This window comes from Pelophylax lessonae, assembly GCF_965119305.1.
Source record: "Pelophylax lessonae genome assembly, chromosome: 5".
Taxonomy (NCBI): Eukaryota; Metazoa; Chordata; class Amphibia; order Anura; family Ranidae; genus Pelophylax; species Pelophylax lessonae.
The window spans coordinates 62,780,713-62,807,132 of record NC_138772.1 but is presented as its reverse complement, the minus strand read 5'-3'; the positions used below and the strand labels follow the sequence as shown (position 1 = coordinate 62,807,132).

Sequence of the window (26,420 nt, the reverse complement as noted above, 5' to 3'; positions counted from 1 at the left end):
GAGTGTATTAAGAGATATTTAAATGCCACTTCCTCTTTCAGAAAATCAGAACATCTTTTCGTTACCTTTTATGGAAAAAACAAAGGTTCAAGAGCCTCGACGAGATCCATTTCCTCTTGGATCATCCAGACCATCCAGTGGGCTTATAGGGCTAAGGGCTTGACCCCTCCAGCAGTAGTTACAGCTCATTCGACGCGGAGCATCTCTACCTCCTGGGCAGTATCCAGACATGTGGCTCCTGAAGTCATTTGCAGAGCAGCATCGTGGTCCTCTATTAACACTTTCTTATCCCATTACTGTGTTGAGCCAGCGGCTCTTTCTTCTGTGAATTTTGGTTTGCAAGTCCTGTCTGTTTGACAAAATGCATTAAAACTTTTCTGTTCAGCACCTGCCCACCCTGTGTGTACGGCGAGTTATTTCCCGATACGTATGCTGCCATGGAGTCTGTCAGGAAAACGGAAAATTTATATCAAATACTTACCGTAATTTTCCTTTCCTGATGGACTCCATGGCAGCAGGAGTTCCCTCCCGGATTTCTGTGGAGGATAGTTACAGAACACGTGTGCTGAACAGGAGCAAAGATTTATGGGAGTGAGGTCCTATGGGTAGGTTTGGAGGCGGGGCCAAACCCGATACGTATGCTGCCATGGAGTCCATCAGGAAAGGAAAATTACGGTAAGTATTTGATATAAATTTTCCGTTTTCTAGCAAAAATTACTGATTTTGATTTGTAAATGACATGTCAGAAATGGGCTCGGTCCAGAAGTGGTTAAAGGAGAACTATAGGTAAACCTTCTTTTCATATTGGATATAATAAGGGTGGGTTGTAACCCCTGTTAGGTTTATGTGTCCCAATGGGGAGATTTCCCTTCACTTCCTGCCCCATAGGCAAAGCAGGAACTGAGAGGAAAACCAAATAAAAAGTGTTGCCTTTACTTATACTTTACTTGGGGTGAATTATGTTATTTATTATCTGGGTGTCAGAGCTCTGTGTGGAATCTGTGGATATAATTTGTATCTATATATTATTCATTATCTGTGTGTCAGTGTCTGCCAGGGGAGGGGGCTCTGTGTGGAATCTGTAGATATAACAATTATCTATATATATATATAAATTATTCTTTATCTGGGTGTCAGAGATCTGTGTGGAATCTGCATTTCCGGACGTCGCGCTACGTTTCCCGGGCTAGGTGGGCGGGGTCTGTTAGGAAGAAGGCGGGAAATCAAACCTCGGGGTGAGCGGCGGACTCGGAGAACTGGCGCAGCGCCGGGAAGTGACGGAAAGCCGGGGGAAGGAGGCTCTGAACGGGTGTCCGGTGAGTGGAGGCACCGGGGAAGGAGTGAGTCTATTCCTAAAGTGTGGGACTCTCCTTGTGCTGTCAGCAAGCAAGGCCTACTAGCCTGTGCTATACATAGGCTGATAGAGCATGCTGGGGCTTGTAGTGCGCCAAACCAAGAAAACCCCCTGTGTTGGTACAGGGAGGGGGCGCTGTGGAGGTGACAACGCTCTCTCTTCAGGTCCCCTTTCCTTCTTCCTGTGCTCAGTTAAGTTGTTGTCTCCATGGCAATGACTGACACCCCCCCCCCTTGTTTTCAATCACTGATTAAGAAGGGATGTGATTGGCTGTGTTGGAGAGCTCAGGCTCCTGTGTGGAGGGTTGGAGTGTCCCTGGTACATGGAGGTGTTTGCGGCTGTCCCCTGTGTGTGTGTTTGCGGCTGTCCCCTGTGTGTGTGTTTGCGGCTGTCCCCTGTGTGTGTGTTTGCGGCTGTCCCCTGTGTGTGTGTTTGCGGCTGTCTCCTGTGTGTGTGTTTGCGGCTGTGTGTGTGTTTGCGGCTGTCTCCTGTGTGTGTGTTTGCGGCTGTCTCGTGTGTGTGTGTTTGCGGCTGTCTCCTGTGTGTGTGTTTGCGGCTGTCTCCTGTGTGTGTGTTTGCGGCTGTCTCCTGTGTGTGTGTTTGCGGCTGTCTCCTGTGTGTGTGTTTGCGGCTGTCTCCTGTGTGTGTGTTTGCGGCTGTCTCCTGTGTGTGTGTGTTTGCGGCTGTCCCCTGTGTGTGTGTTTGCGGCTGTCCCCTGTGTGTGTGTTTGCGGCTGTCCCCTGTGTGTGTGTTTGCGGCTGTCTCCTGTGTGTGTGTTTGCGGCTGTGTGTGTGTTTGCGGCTGTGTGTGTGTTTGCGGCTGTCTCCTGTGTGTGTGTTTGCGGCTGTCTCCTGTGTGTGTGTTTGCGGCTGTCTCCTGTGTGTGTGTTTGCGGCTGTCTCCTGTGTGTGTGTTTGCGGCTGTCTCCTGTGTGTGTGTTTGCGGCTGTCTCCTGTGTGTGTGTTTGCGGCTGTCTCCTGTGTGTGTGTTTGCGGCTGTCTCCTGTGTGTGTGTTTGCGGCTGTCTCCTGTGTGTGTGTGTTTGCGGCTGTCCCCTGTGTGTGTGTTTGCGGCTGTCCCCTGTGTGTGTGTTTGCGGCTGTCCCCTGTGTGTGTGTTTGCGGCTGTCTCCTGTGTGTGTGTTTGCGGCTGTCTCGTGTGTGTGTGTTTGCGGCTGTCTCGTGTGTGTGTGTTTGCGGCTGTCTCGTGTGTGTGTGTTTGCGGCTGTCTCGTGTGTGTGTGTTTGCGGCTGTCTCGTGTGTGTGTGTTTGCGGCTGTCTCGTGTGTGTGTGTTTGCGGCTGTCTCGTGTGTGTGTGTTTGCGGCTGTCTCGTGTGTGTGTGTGTTTGCGGCTGTCTCGTGTGTGTGTGTGTTTGCGGCTGTCTCGTGTGTGTGTGTTTGCGGCTGTCTCGTGTGTGTGTGTGTGTTTCCGGCTGTCTCGTGTGTGTGTGTGTGTTTCCGGCTGTCTCGTGTGTGTGTGTGTGTTTCCGGCTGTCTCCTGTGTGTGTGTGTGTTTCCGGCTGTCTCCTGTGTGTGTGTGTGTGTGTTTCCGGCTGTCTCCTGTGTGTGTGTGTGTGTGTTTCCGGCTGTCTCCTGTGTGTGTGTGTGTGTGTGTGTGTGTGTGTGTGTGTGTGTTGCCGGCTGTCATGGCATTTTTAAGTACTTCAGGGGTCGCCAAACTTCCTATACAAAGATCGTTTTCTGTCTTTCAGGCTTTAGTGGGACTGACTTTGGCCAGTGAGAGTAAGAACTGCCCCACTGTCTGTTGGAGTAAATAAAACCCTATTCTTGGTTTCATTGAGAGGAATGGTTCCCCAATCACTGGTGTCGAGGGGGGAAGGGGAATGGTGCCCCATCACTGGTGTCAAGGGGGGAAGGGGAATGGTACCCCATCACTGGTGTCGAGGAGGGGGGGGGGGAGAGAATGGTGCTCCATCACTGGCGTCAAAGGGGGGGGAATGGTATTGCTGCTGGCTCACCGGCAATTTGAGCTGAGTATGGCATGGCCGACAACCAACTTTTGAGCCTATGTAAAAATTGCCCACCAAAAAAAGCCTGCATCCAATCCTGATGCAGTCATTGTCACTATTTGGATAATCTGACTGTGGGTAGTGCCAACTGTCAGAATACAATAGCCTGGCTGGGAGGGATTTATTGTGGTAGCTGTATATGGGGGTTCTATTTGAAAGGCAGAATGAAAGAAATTGGTCCGTGTACAGCCAGCTTTTGGAACAGAGGGGAGCGCTGGTAAGGTTTAAGGTTTAGGCGTTGTTTTCTTGCATTTGGAATTTACATCAATCCCAGGTCTGCAAAGTCCTATCTATTGTAATCGAGTGGTAGGCAAGGCAGTTCGGAGGCTGTGCCTGACCTGATTTGCATTGCACTGAGTTTCATTGGACGCAGAATTAAGGTACATTTGAACTACAGGCATAGTAGCTCAAACACCACATTTTCCATTTGAATGCAGCTGCATGCAGTTTATTAGTAAATACTGCATTTGACTAGAATTCCTGTCAGTGTGACCCCCTAAGGCTATGTTCACATGTGGGCGTAGCGGATCGCGGGCAGAATAACCGCGATTCTGCCCGTGATCCGGAAATCATTTCAAATCGTGGGGCGCCTGTGCGTTGCCCGTGATTGCGTCCCGTGACTTTGTTTGCGCAATGTTACCGGGATTCGGCAGGCGGAAATCGCGGCAACATCGCACAGCATTTGGGGTGACATTGCAAATCGCGGGCAACGCACAGGCGTCCCACAATTTACAATGATTTCCGGATCGCGGGAAGAATCGCGGTGATTCTGCCCGCGATCCGCTACACCCACATGTGAATGTAGCCTAAAAGCGGTTTGGGGGCTTTGCAAAGACAGTCTGTCTTTAAAGTGAAGGGCAAAGTAACTAACTTTGAGGTATCTTTATAAAGCAGCAAATGTGACATTGACCAAAAATTCACTGCAGGTGTATTGTACCCCGGTGCCTTTGTTTTAAATGACAGTGATTGTTTTACCTGCAGTGAATGTCACATTTATCAATATATGCCCTTTAGGGTCTATTCACACTTGCATGATTTCCAGTGCCTCTTTGGAGTAACTTTTGGTGCGACTTATCTGACTTTACTCTCTGGACCAAAGTCACATCAAAGTAGTGCAGGTATCTCTTCAAAATCGCTGCCGCTTTAAGTTGCACCGATCCGAAAGGGTGCGATTGCAAACTATGGGCTGTGACACGTCATGCAACTTTCTGTCCAAAGTCGCATGACAAGTCACACAAGTGGGATTGGAGCCTTAAAGTGTACAACGAGGGAAAAAAATTATTTGAGCCCTGCAGATTATGTAAGTTTGCCCACTTACAAAGAAATGAAGGGTCTATAATTTTTGTCATAGGTGTATTTTAAATGATAGAGACAGAATATCGACCACAAATTCAGAAGAAAAAAAAAAAAAACACCACACACGATACAAATGTTATAAATTGAGTTGCAGTTCAGTGAGTAAAAAAAGTATACTGCTCAAAAAAAATTAAAGGAACACTTTTTAATCAGAGTATATCATCAAGTCAAGTAAATTCCTGGGATATTGATCTGGTCAGTTAAATAGCAGCGGGGGTTGTTAATCAGTTTCGGCTGCTTTGGTGTTAATGACATTATGACTAGATGGGCAACAATGAGACGACCTACAAAACAGGAATGATTTTACAGGTGGAGGCCACTGAAATGTTTTTTCCTACTCATCTTTTCTGACTGTTTTTCACTAGTTTTGCATTTGGCTAGGGTCAGTGTCACTACTAGAAGCATGAGAAGATACCTGGACCCTATAGAGGTTGCACAGGCAGTCCCAACGCCTCCAGGATGGCATATCAATGCGTGCCATTGCCAGAAGGTTTGCTGTGTCTCCCAGCACAGTCTAAAGAGCATGGAGGAGATTCCAGGAGACAGGCAGTTACTCTAGGAGAGCTAGACGGGGCCTTAGAAGTCCCCTAACCCATCAGCAGGACCAGTATTCGCTCCTTACAGGACATTATTCGCTCCGGACAGGATAAGCATTGCCGGAGCCCTACAAAATGACCTCTAGCAGGCTACTGGTGTGAATGGCTCTGACCAAACAATCAGAAACAGACTTCATGAGGGTGGCCCAAGGTCCTCTATAGTGGGCCCTGTGCTCACTGCCAGGCACCGTGCAGCTTGATTGGCATTTGCCACTGAACACCAGAATTGGCAGGTCCACCACTGGCGCCCTGTGCTTTTCACAGATGAGAGCAGGTTTACCCTGAGCACACGTGACAGACATGAAAGTGTCTGGAGAAGCCGTAGAGAACGTTATCCTGCCTGTAACATCGTTCGCCATGACCGGTTTGGTGGTGGGTCAGTGATGGTCTGGGAAGGCATATCCATGGATGGACGCACAGACCTCTTCAGGTTAGACAATGGCACCTTGACTGCCATTAAGGTCATTTAGTTGTAAAGTGGGCAAACTTACAAAATTTGCAGGGGATCAAAAATTTTTCTTTCGTTCACTGAAGGACACGGCTCCACATCTTTGACTGTTGGGCTTTATGCTGCTCTCTAGGAGTAGGACTAGGCGGAAACCTTTTTTGGTTACGACCCTGAGGCAGTCCCATAGGGTATACCATCACTTCCTGCTTATAGGACCTCAGTTTTTCTGCCTAGTCTGGAGTAAGGATCTGGCTCTATTCTGGGATCTGCGCTGCGGTCCTGGCATTTTTTTTTTTTTTTTTTTTTTGTTTTGTTCCTTTGTGAACTTCAATCAACAGCCGGACTTGGTGATGCAGTGGATATCCTAGATCTTTATGGTCTTCCCAATCTGGCCTGCGAGTGCGACCCAACTATTCGCTCCACGCTAGGTTGGCCATGACATAGCCCCACTGGTTAGGAGCTGGCCGGCGCGAGGACGCATAGCCCTGGCCACGATCAGTCACAGTGTACCTCAAGCTGCAGCGCCCCCATTCCAAGATGGTGCGGTGGACTGCTGAGAGTAGCACCCGCCTGGTGCTGTGGTGAGTCCCCCTTCCTTTCTTACGGAATTGCTGGGGTGGTCATGGGTCCTCCCTGGGGATGGTAGGCCCCTTCCTGTGTTCTCCATCCCCCCCCCCCGGCTCCCCAGCGGGGTTCCCCCTGCATAGGTTCATTTGGGTAGGGGGGCTTGTCTGGTGTTAGGCAGGAGAGTGGTGGGTGGGTGCCGCTGTCGGCCCACCTTTTTGGGGGTGTTCGTACCTGGGTGCTGCGGGGGGTCCCTTTTCTGGTGCATGACCTTTTCCCTAGGGTCCAGTGGCGTGGCACTGCCATTTTGCCGTAGATTCGGCATTCCCAGCTTCGGCAGCCATGTTTTGGATTTCCCATAGAGAATAATGAAGGCCATTTTCCTGTAGTCTGAGTACGGTATATTGAGGTGGACAGAACTATGTTCTGGCGTCTCTGCTGTGCACATTCCGGGTGTAAAGAATTGGCAAGCGGACTATCTCAGTTGGCAGATGTTGGATCCAGGAGAATGGTCTCTTCATCCGGAGGTGTTTCATCAACTGTGGCTTTGGTGCGGGACCCCCGATGTGGACCTGCTGGCCTCCCATCTCAACAGGAAGGTGCAAAGGTTTGTGGCAAGGTCTCAGGATCTGGGGTCAGTATCGTCTGATTTGCGCCTTTCCTCCAATACAACTTCTGTCGAGACTGCTACACAGAATCGAGGTAGAAGGGATTCCAATCATTCTGGTGCCACCAGACTGATCTCGCCAGTCCTGGTACGCAGGCCTGGTAAGTCTGGTAGCGGACGTCCCTTGGAAACTTCCTCTCAGGGGAGATCTTCTGTCTCAGGGACCAATCTTCCATCCTGCTTTACAGTCGCTGGCTTTAGCGGCCTGGCTGTTGAAAGCCAGGTGCTGAAGGACAGAAGGCTTTCTAAAGCCCCGTACACATGTACTGATTGTCGGCCGCTGAACGATCGGCCGATTGTCGGCTTGTTAGTATGATGCTTCCGACAACCGACAGCGACTTTTCGGCCGAACAGAATCTGGTGTGCAGGCTATAAAAATTTTTTGTTGGCCGTCACCAGAACGGCCGATTGTTCGCCAGTCAGTACAGAATTCGGCTGACAAACAGCAGATTAGTAAGACTGGGCATGCTCAGAAAAGAAAAAACACACAGTTAACCATCACATGACATCACTTCTGCAGTCGGCTGTTGTTGGCTGACAAAATTCGTGTGCAGTCTTTAGCACTTTTCAGCCAACAGGACAGCACCAGACAAAAGACAGCCGATCGTTCGGCCGACATTCGGTACGTGTGTACGGGGCTTTAGTCGGTGATTCCTGCTCTAGGAAATCTACTTCCAGGAAGGTTTATCAGTTTGGAAGGTGTACATGACTTGGTGTGTGTCTCGCCTGTTGGAGTTTCTACAACCTAGGTGTAGATTAAAAGTTTGCTCTGGGCACCATCAAGGGCCAGATTTCCAATTTTTTTTTTTTTTTTTTTTTTTCTCTCCAAAGGCCATTGGCGGCTAAGTCCTTAGTTCACACTTTTGTGCAGGGAGTTTGGCATCTGGCTTAGCCAGTGAGATCCCTGGTGCCACCGTGGGACCTAAATTTGGTCCTGTCAGTGCTTCAAAAGCCTCCCTTTAAAAATATTTGTGAACTTCCTCTGCTCACTCTGTCGCAGAAGGTGGCCTTCTTAGTCGCTATTACTTTGCACGCAGGGTGTTGGAGTTGGCTGCGTTGTCCTTTTCGGTCGCTTTATCTGGTGATTGGTAGGGACAAAGTGGTGTTGCGACCCTGTCAGGCGTTCCTTCCTAAAATTGCTTTGGGGTTTCATTTGAATGAAAATCTTTTGTTGCCGTCCTTATGTCCTAAAGTGAAACAACATCCTAAGGAAATTGCCTTACATTCCTTGGATGTGGTCAGGGAGATTCGGGTGTACCTTGCGGTGACTGAACCGATTCGAAAATCCGATTCTTACGGGTGGACCTCATAAGGGGCAGGCTGCATCTGCTGCGACCATTTCCATTCCAAGTGGATCAGGTAGACAGTGGTGAAGGCCTAAGGTTCAGGTTCCTCCTTTCTCTGTTAAAGTGCATTCTATGTGGGCGCTTAGTGCCCCCTGGGCTTTTCATCATCGGACGTCAGTGGTTCAAGTGTGCAAGGCGGCTACGTGGTTGTCTATACACACATTCACAAAGTTTTATAATGTGGATGTACTTGCATCTACGAATGCGCCGTTTGGCCGCAAAGTTTTGCAGGCTGCGGTTGCAGAGGCTTTTACTTCTTGGGGGGTGTAAAATTTTTTTTTTTTTTTTTTTTTTTTTTTGTTCCTCCTCGGCCGTTGAGCTGCAGTTGTTCCTAGTTGAACTCCTGTTTTAACCTGGTTGGCTATGTTTAGCCCTATTGGGAATTCTACGTCTTTTTTTTTTTCCCCCACCCCATATTAATACTGCTTTGGGACATCCCATTGGTCTAGGAGACATGGAGCTCTGTCCGCTAGTGAACGAAAGAGAACTGGATTTTTATCTTGCCGTGTAATCCTTTTCTCTTGAGGTTCACTGACGGACACAGCACTCAACCATCTGTTGGGTTGAGTTATATGTTCTTCTGACACTGCTTGTTACAAACTGAAGTCCTATAGCAGGAAGTGGTGGTATACCCTTTGGGACTGCCCCTGGGGAGTAACAAGATTTCTGCCTAGTCTTACTCCTAGGCAGCATAAAGCCCAATGGTCTAGAGCAGTGGTCCTCAACCCTGGCCTACAGGGTCCACTAACAGGCCAGATTTTCAGTATTACCTTGGGGAGATGCAGACTAGAGTACTGCAATCACTGAGCAGCAAATGATATCACCTGGGATGTATTTCAGTTATATTGCAAATCTGGCCTGTTAGTGGGCCCTGTAGGCCAGGGTTGAGGACCACTGGTCTAGAAGACATGGAGCTGTGTCCGTCATTGAACCTCAGAGAAAAGGATTGTATGGTAAGACAATCCAGTTTTTCCCCACTGTATATACTCCCCTAACACTGAGCTTCTGTCCTTTGTTCTGTTAAATTGAAAATTGTTTTATATCCAGACAGAAATCTAGTAAGCTGATAACGTTGTGTGCTCTTTGCTAACTATTATCAGATCTCTTTGAACCCAGCTTTCTCTGTGCACTACAGTACACCTTTCCTAGGTGTTATCTTGAAGGTGAGATATTCTGTAGTCCTAACATTCTTCCTGTCCTAGCATGACTATGCTGCTTCTCTATAGGTGCAGTACAGTTAATGAGTTGTCACCCTCATCAGGTGACAAAGGAAAAACCAAGCCCCCTTGCGTTACAGGAGCATACACATTCTCATGCCACAATATCACAATGGGCAGGGCTGCATGCTATTTGCAGTGGTGCACTGCAGTGCAATTCATTCTGAATGGCATGCTTAATGCTCCTTGTCAACAGCCGTCCTCTGCACTGCAAGATGTGGTGATGCACTATCATACATTGCAGTGCAATTTACTGCCAAAAAAGGTGCAAGTCTGATTTCTGGGTCACTGAGGTGTATGCCAGCTTAGTCATTTTGAATGGGCTGCCTAACGCAGTGAAGATTGTGTAAAAGGAAAAAAAAAAAAAGATGGCTTTAACAAACTGCATTTCAGCCCCCACATCTAAGGATTGGTAAGCTGCAATATGATAGCCTTTTTTTTTTTTTTTTTTTTTTTGGGGGGGGTGGGCGGGTTGCAGCAAAATTGAAACTCTTGAAATAAAAATTGCTAGATTGTAGAGATTTTTGGCAGAGTGCCACATATACTATCTTTTCTTCTCTTTTTATACAGTTGGCACCTGCAGCACCGAAAACAAATAATGTGAACTTGCAATCCAAGATGCAGCAAAGCAGTAAGTGCAATTTCATGCTGGAGCAAAGGCTCTTAGTGACCGGCTGTCATTCGTAAACTTTCCATATATTATACAGTCAGATTGTATACAATTTCTGTACAATAATTTACCCAATTTTATATGAGGACCAACCTAAACAATATTTCTCTTTCGTTCATTGATGGACACAGCTCTTCATCTTCTTGACTACGTGGGTTATGCTGCCCCCCTACAGGAGAAGGACACTAGGCAGGAAAGCACTTGTCTACACCTATGGGGCAGTCCCAGGGGGTATGCTCCCACTCTGCTATAGGCACTCAGTTTTTTTCTGCCTAGTCAGGAGTGAGGACCTAGTTCCTTTCTGGGATCTCTGGTCCTGGTGATTTTTTTTTTTTTTTTTTTTTTTTAACCATTTCCCGTCTGCGCACTGCCTATTTACGTTGGCAGTGTGGCTCTCCCAGGCAAAATCACGTTAATTAACGTCATCTGCCTAGGAGGCCACTAGGGGGCGAGTGCGCGCCGCCGGAGGCACGCTCCCGCCCCCGATCGTCAGCAGGGAAGCCAGTGCGGTTGTCGGGCGGCTCCGATTGCCGCCTGACACTGACGATCTCTCCCCGCTGACAGAGAAGGACAGACGGCTGATGTAAACACAGCCATCTGTCCTCCCCCCCCCCCCCCCCCCCCCCCCGGGATGATCAGAGACTATGCGATCCTGCTATATAGGATTGCATGTCTCTATGGTCATCTCAGAAGCCCAACCCCCCCACAGTTAGAATCGCTCTCCTAGGCTTACATTTAACCCCTTAATCACCAATAGTATTAACCCCTTCCCTGCCAATGGCATTATTACAGTAACAGTGCATATTTATAGTACTGATTACTGTAGTAATGTCGCTGGTACCCCCAAAAGTGTAAAAAATGTCAGGGGGTCCGATCTGTCCGCCGCAATGTCGCAGTCCTGCAAAAAAAATCGCAGTTCGCCGTCATTACTAGTAAAAAGAAAAAACAATAAAAATGACAATCTTTACCGTAATTAGTAAACGCAATAACTTTTGTGCAAACCAATCAAGATATGCTTATTGCGTAAACAAAATAATAAACAAATTGGCCTAAATTGTTAAATTTTGGTTTTAATTTCTTTTTTTTTTGGGAACGTTATATAGCAGAATGTGAAAAATATTTTTTTTTTTTTTTGTTTATAGTGCAAAAAATAAAAATCGCACAGGTGATCAAATGCCACCAAAAAAAGCTCTATTTGTGGGGGGAAAAAAGGACGTTGATTTTGTTTGGGTACAGCGTCGCGCAATTGTCCCCTTTAAAGTAACGCAGTGGCGAATCGCAAAATAGGGCCTGGTCATTAAGCCGGAAAATCTTCCGGTCTTAAAGTGGTTAAATTACATTTTTTTTTCCTCCCTTTTTTTTTTTTTTTTTTTTTTTTTATAATTTTGCTCGTGAGAATCTAAATCAACTGCCGGACTGGGCGACAGACTGGATAATGTAGATCCAGAGGGTCCCCCCCAGTCAGGCCCGTGAGCGGGTGCAGATCTCAGCTCCGCGCTAGGTCGGCTGCGACATAGCCCAACTAGACGGGGGGCTGGCCTGCGAGTTAAATGTCTTGCGAGGGCACATAGGAACTGGCTTCGGCCTGAGCCGTAGCGTTCCTCCTGGTTGACCGCCACCCACATTCCGATAGAGCGGTGCCCACCCTGTTCCTGGTGTGGTAAGTAGCTGTCCCCCCCCCCCCCCCCCCCCTCTACCCCTGGAGAGTTTTGGGGTGGACAGGGGGGGTGAAAACCTCCCCCCCCCCCCCCCATGAGGTGGACATATCTTTTGTCCACCTCGGTTGGTCTGGGGTGTTGAGCTGGGGGTAGGGGGAGCGAGTGCCGCTGGCGACCGGACGATCAACATTTGGGAGGGGGCTGGGTCTGGTGGCGGATGGGATTTTTGACTTGCTGTAAAATCCTTTTCTCTGATGTTTATTGATTGACACAGCACCCAACCCTCTGTGGTGTTGGTTTTTTTCCTTCTGACACTGCTTGCAACAAAACTGAGTGCCTGTAGCAGAGAGTGGGAGTATACCCCCTGGGACTACCCCATAGGCATAGTCAAGTTCTTTCCTGCCTAGTGTCCTACTCCTGTAGGGGGCAGCATAACCCATGTAGTCAAGAAGATGAAGAGCTGTGTCCGTCAATGAACATCAGAGAAATGGATTTTACGGTAAGTCAAAAATCCCATTTTTCAATTTGTATCCAATTAGGTATGCCCTTGTACTCCATAGTTGATGGTAAACCTAATCTAAAATAAATTATATGGTGTACATTAAGCGCTGGTTCACACTGATGCGTTCCATAACGTATGGAATCACATGACAAGTGAAATAATGTGAGTTTTTATGGAGGCTGTGCAAATCTAATGCCATTTTAAAAAGGGACCTGTGCGAGTTTAGTGCGATGTAATGCGATTTTTAGCTCCATTGACTTGAATGGAAACTGCATGCAGATCGCTTATGTGTCCTAAAGGTTCAGTGTACTTTGCGCTCCTTTTCCTATTGAATTTATACTTTTATTTGTCAAAGTGTTTTGAAAAACACCGAGAGGAATTCGAAGTTTCAGTTTGATTGTACTCACAATTGTAGTGCAGTTTTTATCATTTTTCTCTCCAAAATATATATTTTTTTCTCCTGCTCTTTGAAGTGTTTGATATTTGTGAAAACAAAACTCTTCAGTATCTTGCCTTGCCTGCTGGATGAGCAAGGTGTTAAGAGGAAGTAAACTCTTCCTCTCCCCCCCCCCCCCCCTGCAAAGTAAATGCATAATGTGCTAGTATGCATTGCATACTAGCACATTATGTGACCCTTACCGGCAAAGAAGCTCGCGTTGTCCCCGCTGCATCCATCTTTGCCCGTCTTCGTTCCAGGTCTGCGGACTGCGGTCGCATTACTTGATGGAGCCGTGTGATGTCACTCCCGCGCGAGCTCCCCGTCACAGGGCTCTGAAGAAACTGCATTGGTGGTCGTTTCTTCAGAACGCATGTGCCGATTACATCAGCGGCTGCATGCAATTTAATTATTTTTTAAATGGTGCAAGTTTAGGAGATATTTACAGTACCTATAGGTAAGCCTTAATAAAGGCTTACCTATTGGTAAAAGTGGGTTTACAAGGGCCGTACACAGGGCCTAAATATCGGTCAGCATTGGCCGGGTTCAGCCTGTCCTTACAGCAGCCGGTCCGAAAGAGGCATGTCCTCAGCCAATGGCTGAGAGCGCTGACCGGTGTGTTCTTGCTGGGGGAGGGGGGGGGGCGTCCCGTCCCTTTGTCAGAACACATTAATTCAGTGGGGGAGATTGCTGTTTTAACATCAGATTGTTAGTACAGTGGCTCCTCCTGAGCACTTCAGGATTTTACTTGCATTTTCAGCAGTGATGAAGCAACACTTTGCTGCCAAAGCCTATGAGAAAGCAGGGTATAGAAAGCAGATGAGCGTTCTCAGCATTTTCAAATGATCCTGGCATTGGCAAATTCTCACTTGCAACAGGATCACAAAGTGTGACATTAGCAAAAGCGTTTTTTTTCATTTTGATTTCCATGCTGTCTTCCACTTTCCTCCTTTCCTGAATTTTTTGTAGTCCTTTAAGAGGAGCTCCTTGAGGGGAATTTAGAAGCAGGAAACAAAATGCAAAACTCCTCTAAAAGCGAAGTTTAAAATTTTCCTCTGTGCATGAGACTTTGTGCTTGCATTTCCTTGAATAAAGCAGGAGCAGTCACCCAGTCAGTGGATCTTTAATGTGAGGATCTCATACAGACATTAGGGGTTCAGTGGTAGTTTCTGCTGGAAAGTAGACCTTGCAGGAGTAAATGTGATTTGCAGTCATTTTTGTAGAACTTTTGTATAATGTGTAACCGATACTAGCCTGCTAAATTGCTCATGTAAATGTGTACCCCCCCCCCCCCCCTACACTCCTCACTTTTTTTTTTCCCCCCCACCTAATCACGCATTGGTCAAATTATTACATGTTACTATCCAATTTCATTAGGATAAGGCAGCTGGCTGCCCTTTCCATCACACATACCCATAACAATATCTCCTCTTCAGGGGAAAAGATCAGGCAAGATATGATCCTCTTCAATCACAAGCATCAACTGACCGCTTTCACACACAGTAATATCCGCTCTGGGAGCTTCATCACTCTTCATATAACTATCGCTCTATCCCCCACTTTCTTCTTGCCTATTCTCCCTTCCCCAGTTCTAACCGTCGAGTTATTTTAATTACTGCAATGTTAGCTAAATCTGCACTGACAATAATCGGTATGTATATTTTGTTCTACTGTATATGTATGTGCCTACAGGTACACGTATTAAGTTTTTGGTCCATGAACATATATTTTTTTTCACCAAAATGCTTTACGGCTGTTCTACTGGACCAACGTTTCTCAACCTTTTTTCAGTCAAGGCACACTTTAAAATTATGGACAATCCCAAGGCACCCCATTGTAAAAATTTTACTTAACACAGCAACATTAATACATGTAGGACACCCAACGTCCTAAGTGATTTATTCTTCCGAAGCAAATACACTTTTGCAAACTGGTACTGACTACAATTCCAACTTATCTCTTCTCCCTCAGTTTTTCTCCATGACTTAGCTAATGAGACCCCAAAAGCTGATGGAGAGAGGCAAGGGAGGGTCAACAAGGAATATATGCAGGCAACTGACATCTTCCTTGTCAACAGATTATGTCATTGGTCGTTAGGAGGTTGGCAGCTAGAATGTTGTAATGGTGTACAATGAAAACCTGTGGATTTGTTCAACTAAAAGGCAGGTTTCATCCACCCACCAGCTTGTATATAATTTTGAGGACATTTTTAGGCATTTTGCCAAGGCACCTCTGAGGAAACCTCAAGGCACCCTGGTTGAAAAAGGCTGTACTGGACTATGCATCTGTTATTGAATTTACTTAGTACCATATTGTAACAAAGTCAATAAAAATGTGTGCCTTGCTTTCCACAGAAGGGGGAACACCAGGGAGAGGTGTGAAAATGAAGCCAGTTCGGCCGGCAGTTAAACAACCCCCGGAAAAGGGCACCACAGAGAAACCTTTGGCTGGGAGAGTCTTCTACTTGGATATCACTTCAAAACTCATATCTGAAAAGTTAGAAAAGGATATTAAAGAGTTAGGCGGGGTAAGTTTGCTGCTTATATTGCAGATGTTTAAAGTTTTGGCAATAAAGAAACATTTCCTGCTTTTTTTTTTTTTTTTTTTTTTTTTTTTTTTTTTTTCCGTACATATTTTTTACTGATCTAAATAATCATTCACACCCAATAAAAACACATTTACAAGCATTCTTTTATTTACAGATCTCAACGCAGCTGCATTGTTGTCAATGGAGATATTCACACAAGTGCGTAAACATGCACTACGTTCAGATTGGTAACAAAAATCAAAAAATCTGCGTTTGAGGACATACACGTATGTCAGATGCAGCTTTTTGGAGGAAAAAAAGTTTCACGCAATCATTTATTGATCATTACACAAACTTTTGTTGTAGAAAAAACATGCAGAATCAGATCCAGTAAAATGTTTACATCCATGTGAATGTAGCCTTTAGATGCTGCGTTGTCTATGGAAGAATGCACACAGCTGCATAAGGTTCAGTTAGACAGCACAGTGCGCAGAGTCGTAAACATGTTTTACGTTTGAGTGCTGTAAATTATGTGTGTACAGATTTATACATGTGTAAATGGCAACACAGGGAATGAAGAAATTTTACACTTCTATGCATACGCGTGTTTACCAAGTTATATAGAAGTATAGCCAAAGCTATACTAGCCACCTAGGTGAGTATTTGTGGTGTGTGTTTTTATGTCAATATTTCTCTTTAAGGCTTGGTTCACATACATGCGAATTGTATGCATTTTCAACCCCATCGGATTCGCATGACATGTAAACTAAACTTGCTTTCTGTGAAGCAGGTTCACATATCTGAGGGTTGGCTGCAGTGCGTTTTTTTTTTTTTTTTTTTTGTTTTTTTTTTTTTTTTTGTTTGTTTTTTTTTAAGTATCCTGTATAATTTTCAGTCCAGTTCAGGTGCAGTTTAAAGTGTTATACATTTTACAAATTTGCACCTGAACCAGTAGCCAAAACCGCACTGGACAACATTGAAAAATGGCACTGAAAACAGCCTTACACATATGTGAACCGAGCGTTAAGGACCATTAAGGATCTTTTTGTCAACAAGATCTGGAGTATAAACCTCAGTAAAATATTAAGTCTGTGTGTAACTGACCTTAGAGCTATGGTTACGGTCATGTAAAAAAAAAAAAAATCATGAAAATGCATTACATTTAGCCAGTGAGAACCGGTTGCCTGCACATTAGGGACAGGGTGACCGTGCCATCTGATAGCCTCTACCCCAACCAGGTGTACTCGTCTGTCCACGCGGTCTCTCCAGGGCAGGAATCCACCCTGAGTAAATTCTGGTGTCCTATGGTGTTGGATCTTACCTAAGTTGATGAGGGCACAGCCCCCCACCCTTAAATGTTGGGCCTGTAGGCCTAAGCACTATCACATATGTGAGGTTGCAAACTCTTCCAAACCTTGAAGCCTCACTGGAGCGAAACAGTGGGGGCTCTGGCTGGGGAAGGTGGTAAGGAAGCACAAATGGATGAGTTTTTAACCTGCTCAGGGAAGGTTGGCTATTAGCAGTAATTTAAAAAAAAGATGCAAAAGCTGATTCTTTTATCGGTTACCTGAGCTCAGTCCCAAATCGTAAATGAGTAATCCTTTGTTTTCCAACAATATTATACCAACAAAAACAGGGAATTCAAAAAGCTTGTAAACCTGCCTTTTACAGCTACCTGTACCTTTTATTTGGCAGCTGCTGCTATGTATCTATTCACCTGCTCCCTAAAGGACACAAAATCATGAGGAGGTAGTATGTTTAGCGTCTTGTGAGACATACAGTACATTAACTTTACAGAGTACAAGAAACATTGCCTTTTCCCTGAATAAATTGTGACTGACTCTTTTTTAAAGCAGAACTACACCAAAAATGCTATTTCATTTTTAATATTCATAGCAAACTAGATAGTGACATGTACAAAGTTGTGTATGTGGCAGCAAATAATTTTTACCCTTCGCGCCCACCCCCCCTTTTTTTTTTTATTTTTCAGACTGTTGAAGGTTTTCTTAGCAAAGAAATAAAATATCTGATTACTAGTAAAAAGGAGGCAAAGTGCAGAAAGTCTTTAAAGTATTCGTGTTCCCTGTCAAGTCCTGAGCCTGCACCAAATACAGGAAGTAGTTCAGCTCGGCCAGGAAGTCGTCGGGGAGGAATCCAAGAAGCAGGCTCCAGTAAGAAACCAGAAAAGGTATGATACTGATGTTTTGATAGCTTAATAAAAGTTTAATCCCAACAAACACATTTATATTATTTAGAACCTAAAAAATTGCCTCAACTGAGTTAGCTACAGTAAATTAAATGCTCAGATCCTCCTGTGAGCCATTGCCATTTATTCGTAACCATTTCCTGTTGTGCTGCTTTTTTTAAATGACCACAAAAGGAAAGCGCCCACAATTATATTATATAACTTATATGGCAGTGGTCTCCAAACTGCAGCCCTTCACTCCCTTCTATCTGCGCCCCTGCCAACCAACCCCCCGACCCCAGTGAATGAGCACAATTCCTCCTAATGACACCAATGGGGGGGGCACAATTCCGCTCACTGACACCGAAGAAGTGGCATTGATTCCCCCCCACTGATGTTGGGACCTTTTCTACTCCCAATGGCAACAGTCTAGTCTCACAAAAATCTGGAGGACAGTCTACTAGCCCTTTCTTTAGAACGTTTGGAAGACCCCTGGCATATGGTATTCCTGTTTTGTATAGATAATTGCTTGGCTGTCATTTGTTGAGGAAATGAGTTTAGGTTTGAGACTAGAACCATTTTTTGGCGCTTTTCTAAATATTGTTTTTAAAATTGATTTTATAGGATGATGTCAGCCGTGGAAAGTCTTTACTTAAAAAGGTTATTAAGCAACAGGTGAGTCCATCACTATTTAAAGTATTCTAGATTTACTCCGCAAGCACTTAAAACAGTTACTACCGTAAGTGACTGTTAAAAAAAAAAAAAGAGAAAAAGAAATTACTCTTAACAGGTATAAAGTACAGAAGTCCATGAATCAACTAAAATGCTAGGCGCTGAAGTGGTCAGATAGGACCGCTCCATTTATGATCAGATTCAAATTATTCACCAGATTTAGCCTGGCATTTTTGCCAAGCTGTTGTAATCGACCTTGAATGAAAACGTGTGTTGAAGTTTTCTCATTTCCTCCCACACATTTGTATGGACAGCCCTTCACAGCATTGGGTCTGTAAAAATGTATAGTATTGGCAGGAGCAGATTTGTACACTGTCAGGAATTCTCAATGCTTTGCCTGATCATAACATTCTAGCACCATATACTGTATATGGCATTTGCATTCCTAATTCCAAATGCTTGTTGTTAGTCCCCTAGTACTTCCTACAGATTCCTTGTTTTACCATGTGATCGCTAGTCATTGGCTGGTAGGTTTTGGTTCAGCTGTTAAGTTGTTAGGCTTTTGTTAGGAATCATTATTATTTAACACATTTTATCTGTTTTGGTAAGTGCGTTAGCTTTAATAGGAAATGCACTTTAGTGCAGTTAAATTTTACCTGTTCAAAGGGGAGAAACCTATTTGAGATCTACTTTATCTCATGCCTAAGCGATATCCAGACAAGCAGTGGTGATCTAAGAATTCAGAAAAGAGAGCCCTCAGTGCTTAAATCTGAATTCAACTTCACTCTTGATGCTAAGGGTTTTAGCCCAAAAAAGTGTACACAATATATCTGCACATTATAGCAGATTTGGCCATCAAAAGGATCCCAACCCTGGACCCCTGTGCTCCAACGCTGATGTCACCGGTCTTATTTTTTCTAGGTGCGGCATCTTTGGCCATCTTGTCTGGCTGGCCTATGATGCTACAGCACATGTCCACCAGAGTTAAATCATCCTGATGTTCACCACATTTACATCTTTGCAGTGAGGGATGGTTTTTTGAATTTTGTTATTAATCACAATAGTTACTAGTTTTCAACCTCTGTGGGAAAGAACAATAAAAAAAGAAAGCATATAAATATTAGGCCCCTGGCAAAGTCTAGTCTAATGACAAAATGCAGTGGGTGGACCCTACAGTGATGGATGCAATTCTGCCAATATATTTCAGAGTGTAGTTGTTCTGAAACTTTAAAATGCCACATCAGAGAGGATTTTTTTTTTTTTGTAAACATTCCTATCTTCCCCACACCTCATTGCTTTGCTTGCCAGCTGGAGCTAAGCATTGAAGGAGACCGCTCCTAACTAAGCAGCAAATTACGTGCGTATTATCTTTCCAGCATGTGGTGAGTGAACTAGCATTGGAGATAATGGTGGTAGAAAGAGGTGAGTCAGACGGACTCAGTTTTTCTCTGACCTTTTTTATTCTAAAGGAAGCTCTCTTTTAGCCAATGTGCTCTTGCACATTGTAGTGTTTTTATTTAGGGCCCTTTCACACATGGAGTCCGTCAGACGGACTCCGTTTTTCTCAGCGGGGGATTGACAGCCGATTCCCCCCCCCCATTGAGCAGGCGGATGACAGCTGTGTCTCTTGCGCTGTGTGTGGAGACACAGCTGTCAGGTCCCCATTCATCTCTATAGGGGGTTCGGATGGGAACGTACCTTCTGTCCGTTCTCATCCGATCCGCTGGACGGATGAAAAATAGGGTTTCCATCCATCCAGATTTGACGGATCGGATGTCAGCGGACATGTCTCCGCTGACATCCGATGCATGGGGTGACCGTTCAGATCCACCAAAAAAACTGACTGCCTGTGTGAAAGGGGCCTTATGTTTTAGGGCAAAAAAAGTCCCAAACCTGCATTCGGAGAGCACATAAGAACGCAAACGCCTATAAACGTATGTAAATGCATTCTAGTGGCTAGAATAAGTAAATATTTTAGTTAATGGAATGACTTTACACACACATTTTAAATGGATGTAACTGTGTGCCAAAAAAAGCATTTTTTTTTTTCTCAGGTAGTCTTCCAGGGCAGCATCTGAGAGGGCGCTCCCCTTCCACCTAAAACGGGAAACCCATCATCCACCATTTTAAAAGGCCGTCACATGCCTCAGTTCTTGTATTTCCTCTGGACCACCAGATCAGGAACTACATGCAGTTTATTTTCTTCTAGGGTCTGTGGCTGTGCTAGTTGCGAGGGCCTTCCTGACTGCCTGCACAAGCCTCTAGGGAGGTTAGGCAGCTTCAGTGAAACATGGTGGCATCCTCGCTTCTGACCGGCGCCATCTTGGTGAAGGTATGAGCGGACGTGTGGTACATCACACTTCTGGTTGCATCACTTCCATGTGCATCCTGTTTGGTTGCAGCGGGTGACACCACTTCAGCTTTTGCCAAGGCAACGTTTTTGGAACCTGGAACATGCAACCTCAGTCTAACGGAGCCAGACACCTTCTGCAGCAGGGAGGACAGAGCACAATATCATCAGGTTTGTGTCCACCCATGCTACTAATGGGGCAGTTGGGGGCGGAGCAGGAAAGCTTTCAGGGAACATGTGTTGGATGTTTGCTTGAAGCTGACCATGTTGGACGCTGCACCATCCTGCCATGCAGAGCCTGCGAGCCAGGACCGCTCCAAGGAAAGCCAGAGCATGCTGAGGCCAGCTCTGTACTTCCCAAACCACTATGCACATGTTGCTAATTCGTGATGGCGGTAAATTTGGCTAAGGCCAGCAGCGCACATGCTCTCCCTAAGCACATCAGGAGTTGTAGTGGTAACTATATTCTAGGTATCATGGAATTCTATTATACTTTTTATGCTCCAGTCTCTATAGTCTTTACAGTAGTTCACTCCAATTCAGGTATGGTGATCTCTTCGCTATTTTCAGACCCAACCAGGGGTAGAAAGCAGCATCTTAAGTGCCGGTTCACACTATTGCGATGACTGACGGACATTGCATGTGATTCGAAGCGCACTGCTCCTAAAATTACATGCGATGTCTCTGTGGTGCGAATTTAGCCATACAGTTTGTATGGCTGAATTCGCACCGCAATCGCAGTGAACACGCACAAAACCCTTGGTCCGCAGCAGAATCGGATCGCATGGTGGTTCAGTGTTCCCGCATCGCAATAGTGTGAACTGCACTAATGCTTACAGTGCCTGATTAGCTGCTCTTCGGATGGTGCCTGGGTGGTTCTTGGGCCAATGTCACTTGGCAAACCAAGCAGCATCACAGCGATGGCTTTTTGTGGCCACTTTTTAGGGTGGCATTCTGATCACCGCTGTAGGGGGTTTTTAGTCCCTTTGTTTCCAGTGCCTGGAGCATTATTCCCATGGCCCGCAGATGAATCAAATTCAGTATGATTCCTAAAACTGATTTAATAAAGGGTTTCGCGGCTACTCTTCATAGTCATATGTAGAACCTCTCAGTGGAGTCTGAGGTCATTTCCTTAATCTTTGACATCTGTATGGACAGAGGAAAGGGTTCGCCTCAGCTCCACAGAGCTGGCAGTTAGATCAGACTAGCATCTCTTATATCTACCAGTCTCAACCAGGTACCACCTAAAGGGATCACAGCCCATTCTACCAGGGCCTGGCCCTCTTTATATGTGGAGAAAGCGGGAACTACGCCAGACCAGATCTGCTAGGTGGCAACCTGGTCGATCTTCAGTACCCTTACAAAACATTACAGGGTAGATTTCCTATCCAGCCAAGATAGGAAAGGTTTTTCAGGCCTTTCCTCAAGTGTTACTTGCTAAATCCTCTGCTGCCCTGGAAGACGACTTGAGAAAACCGAGTTGGGTACCTGGTAACTCTTTCTAGGAAGTCTTCTAGGGCAGCACTCATACCCGTCCCTGTTTTGTTTAGGCAGAAGTTTTTTGGAAGGCTAGTGTATTTGCCAGTTGTTTTTCTGGTACGTGTATATTACTGAGGAGGGATGTGACTACCTTTTTTAAAATGGTGGCTGTGTGTTTCCTGTTTTAGGTGGGAGGAGACCACTCCCTCAGATGCTGCCTTGGAAGACTTCCTAGAGTTACCAGGTACCTTAATTTATTTATTTATTTTTTTTTTCCAGCATGAGGATCCAGCTTCCATAAGAGTATTTTGGCACATGCGTGTGCATGATGCCTATAGTTTGCACATGGAATTAAACTCCAATGTAAATTGAATGAAAAACTGGCTTCAGCTCAGATCCCAGCCAATTGGGTCACGCCCCTCTGGTCTGGGATCCGAGCTGAAAGCAGTTTTTCATTCACCTAACAATGGTGTTGATTTCAGTGTGCCGTGGTATCTGCATGCTAGAATACATTTTGGAGTGAGATGGGCTCTTTTTCCACCAGCACCTGAATACAGAGTGTAAACCTGGTAGATTAACACTGCAGGCTTGGAGTGGCGCCAATCTGTTATGGTGTCTAACTTTTCATGTTCTACAGAATATTGGTGCTCCGGTTTTTGTGTAAACATTTCTGAAAAGATTTATTAACATGTATGCATTGTCAGGATACTACTTGTATAGCAATCATGAATGGTATGCATTTATTTCTGCTACTTTTAACAGGAAATTCTTCCAAAAAACAGCATATTGGCTAATGCCTTGAACTGGGGAGTCCGAATTCTGCATGTAGATGGTAAGCAATACATTGATCCAGAACTAAAAATCTACACAAGCTTGGAAATAAAGTTACTTGATTTAGTTTAAGGCCTCATGCACACTTGAGCTAGAAAATGTCTGCTTTACAGGCATTTGACGTTTTTGTTTTTCGGTCTCTAAATGCCCCTCCATGTTAACCTATGTTCATTCATACATAGCCGTTCAGAAGCAGAATAAAAATCACTTTAGGAAAGGAGCGTTTTGGCTGAAAAAAAGTTTCATGCATCTAAACGCGTGTAAACACGATTAAGCATTTGTTTTATTTCAGTGGCCAGAATAAAGTAATACTCTGGCCAATGAAACGGATGCGCTGAAACGTTTGCAAAAACGCAGCTTTGAAGCTGCTTTTCTTCTGGCAAGAGAGAAGCGTTTATAGAAGTCCTAGCGTGCACTAGACCTAAAGAGTGAAATGGGCCAATTGTCTCGGTTTTGCTAATGCACTTTTCTAAATGTTTGTTTTAAAAAGCATTAAAGTAGGTTGCAACATATCGGGTATAAAAAAAAAATAGCATGAGTGTAAGTGCCCATTCACACTACCGCGACTTGTCAGGCGACTGGTCAGCCTGACAAGTCGCGGTCCATGCAGTGCTACGGGAACCGTTCTAATAGGAGCGACTCAAGTCGCTCCGACTTAGAAAGTAGTTCCTGTACTACTTTGGGGCGACATCGGAGCGACTTGCATTGACATTCATTATATGAAGTCCGTGCAGGTCGCGTCGAAGTCGTGGTGCATGCGACTTCACAGGTCGCCCCCTAAGTCGTGCCGCGTTAGTGTGAACCGGCACTAAAGCCCCGTACACACGTACCGATCGTCGTCATACAAACGTTCGTCTTTTCTCCCCGGGATGTCGATGTCTGTTGAAAAGTGCAAAGACAGCACAAGAATGTTGTCCGCCGACTTCAGCTGACTGCAGAAGTGATGTCATGTAATGGTTAACTTTCCCTGTGTTTTTTCTTTTCTGAGCATGCCCAGTCTTGCAAATCTGCGGTCTGTCGGCTGATTTCTGTACTGACTGGCGAACAATCGTCCGTTCTGGTGTCGGCATACAAAAATTTTTATGTTTGCAAGAAAGACTCTTGTCCGCAGAATGTGCGCAGACAGCTGTCGGAGGCACCATACTAACAAGCGTACAATCGGCAGATCTTTCGTCCGCCGACGTTTGTATGACGACGATCGGTACGTGTGTACGGGCCTTAAGTTTAAGATGTGTTCCTAAGGCACTCAAGCATTTGAACCATTGTTGTCAAATCCAGGCATTTTCAGGCACGCTGGAGGCACAGGTACAGCACCTTGAAAAATCAATGGTCGCATGAAATATGCAGCAGTTGGACGCTGCATGGTGCTCACAATAGGACCGTGTGTGTGTTCAGTTATGTATAATTTAAATGTAGATATGTAAAATACAGTATCTGGGCTAAACTTTTTATAGGCTTACATCCTTTTCTCTTGAATTTAACAGAGGCAAAAATTTATATAGAACAGAAAAAGAGATTGTTGCATCAAGGAAAACAACCTGAAGCGACTTCCAAACCAGTGGTAAATAACTAAATGCAACCTTGTTTTAATACATGCATACAAATTTTTTTTTTTTTTTTTCTTCTTCTTTGGGTAGTATTATGTTTCAAGCACGTTTTACATGCAAGAAAACTGAGAGAAGATGATAAAATCCTTTTTTATTTAACAGTCTGTGCTGTTGAACCAAATGAGTCCAGCTTAATTTTTTACATGAGTTACAATTCCTTTTTGTTAAAGTGATATATGCTGTGAAACATTACTTTTATTTTGTTTCTATTATGATTGAGTATTTTGACATGTTTAAATTTATATAACAGGTTAAACAACCAGTGCGCCGAAAACCAAAAGGTTAGTTAAAAAAAAAAAAAAAAAAAAAAAAGATTTGGATGGTGTCAACCTAGAATTTTTAAATTAAGAAATGGTGACATGTGTTTTTTTTTTTCTCTTTCAGCACAAAAATTGAAGAGCCCCTACATCAAGGTGGAAGACAGCTGGTACGTTACAATCTTTTCTGGTCTGCTTATTTAATTGTTACACCCACCGCCAGGGCTAAAAGCTGCATAAAAGTGTAAATTTAAAAAAAAAAACAAGTTGGTAAATATACTGACTCTTCCCCCAGCTTCCATACTTCAGAGGGTGACCTCGCAATCTTTCCGGTGAGATCTGGGAGATAAGGATCCCAAATCTTGAGAGCATGCTCCAGCACAGTGCAGGAGCATCATCTTGGGATATTTGCAATTGTTGTTGCTTTGTCCCCCACGTGACTTCTCATAAACTTCAAACGGGACTTCTTATGGCTTTCTGTTAACAATGGCTTCTTGCCACTCTTCATAAAAGCCATATTTGTGGAGTGCACATCTAATAGTTGTCCTGTGAACAAATTCTCCCAACTGAGCTGTGGATCTCTGCAGTTCCTCTAAAGTTACCATGGGCCTCTTGGCTGCTTCTGACTAGTGCTCTCTTTGCCTGGCCGGTCAGTTTAGGTGGACGGCCATGTCTTGGTAGGTGTTTGCAATTGTGCCATACTCTTTCCATTTTCGGATGATGGATTAACCACTTACCGCCCGCCCGCCGTCATATGACGGCGGGACGGTGCGGCTATTATCCTGGGCGGACGTCATATGACGTGACCCAGGAAATGCACGGCAGGCGCGCGATCGCGGGCGCGCCGCCGTGCACTGCCGGTGTCGGGGTGTCCCCGGGACACCCCCCGTCACCGGCAGGGGGGAAACAGCCACTGGGCGTGGCTGTTTCCCACGTGATCGGCTGTGTTCCAATGACACAGCCGATCACAATGGAGGCGGCCGGGAGATGACCGCGCATGCGCGATCGGGAGCGCGCAGCGCGGTCATGTCGGTGGCACTGTGTTCCGTAGGAACACAGCTGTCACCGGCAGTAGTAAACAGTCACTGACAGTGACTGTTTACTATGTGATCGGCTGTGAATCCATTCACAGCCGATCATAAAATGTAAACAAAGAGCAGTAACTCAGTGTTACTAGCTCTTCTCTCCTCATACAGTTTCCGGTGTGAGGGGAGCAGAGCTAGAAATAGTGAGTTACTGCTCTGTACCCCTGTAAAAAGTAAAATCACACAAATAAAGGTCCCCCCACACAGTCCTCAGCCCCCCCCAATGTCACCTGTCACCCAACAGTCACCTCATCAGTGCCCAGAAATTGATACCCATAACGTTCACATGTGAGCGCAGCGATCGCGGGCAGAATCACCGCGATTCTGCCCGCAATCCAGAAATCATTGCAAATTGTGGGACGCCTGTGCGTTGCCCGTGATTTGCAATAGCACCCCAAACGCTGTGCGATGTTGCCGCCATTTCCGCCTGCCGAATCGCGGTAACATCACGCAAACAACGCATGACGCCCAAAAAAGGCACAAGAGCTTCTTTGGGGCGTCATGCGTTGTTTGCGTGATGTTACCGCGATTCGGCAGGCGGAAATCGCAGCAACATCGCACAGCGTTTGGGGTGCTATTGCAAATCA

General features: G+C 45.4%; 1 protein-coding gene across 1 annotated transcript in view; it reads left to right on the top strand.

Annotated features, from left to right (window-relative positions):
- Positions 1 to 1,193: 1,193 nt before the first annotated feature.
- DBF4 (DBF4-CDC7 kinase regulatory subunit) overlaps positions 1,194 to 26,420 on the top strand; it is a gene marked incomplete at its 3' end in the record, with an annotated part of 46,293 nt that continues 21,066 nt past the window's right edge. The window contains exons 1-9 of the mRNA XM_082257973.1: positions 1,194 to 1,316; positions 10,145 to 10,205; positions 15,195 to 15,367; positions 17,358 to 17,555; positions 18,177 to 18,227; positions 22,816 to 22,885; positions 24,369 to 24,445; positions 24,742 to 24,772; positions 24,876 to 24,918. Coding sequence (XP_082114099.1) covers positions 10,193 to 10,205; positions 15,195 to 15,367; positions 17,358 to 17,555; positions 18,177 to 18,227; positions 22,816 to 22,885; positions 24,369 to 24,445; positions 24,742 to 24,772; positions 24,876 to 24,918 — 656 coding nt within the window. The 5' untranslated portion in view covers positions 1,194 to 1,316; positions 10,145 to 10,192. The remainder of the gene's footprint in view (positions 1,317 to 10,144; positions 10,206 to 15,194; positions 15,368 to 17,357; positions 17,556 to 18,176; positions 18,228 to 22,815; positions 22,886 to 24,368; positions 24,446 to 24,741; positions 24,773 to 24,875; positions 24,919 to 26,420) is intronic.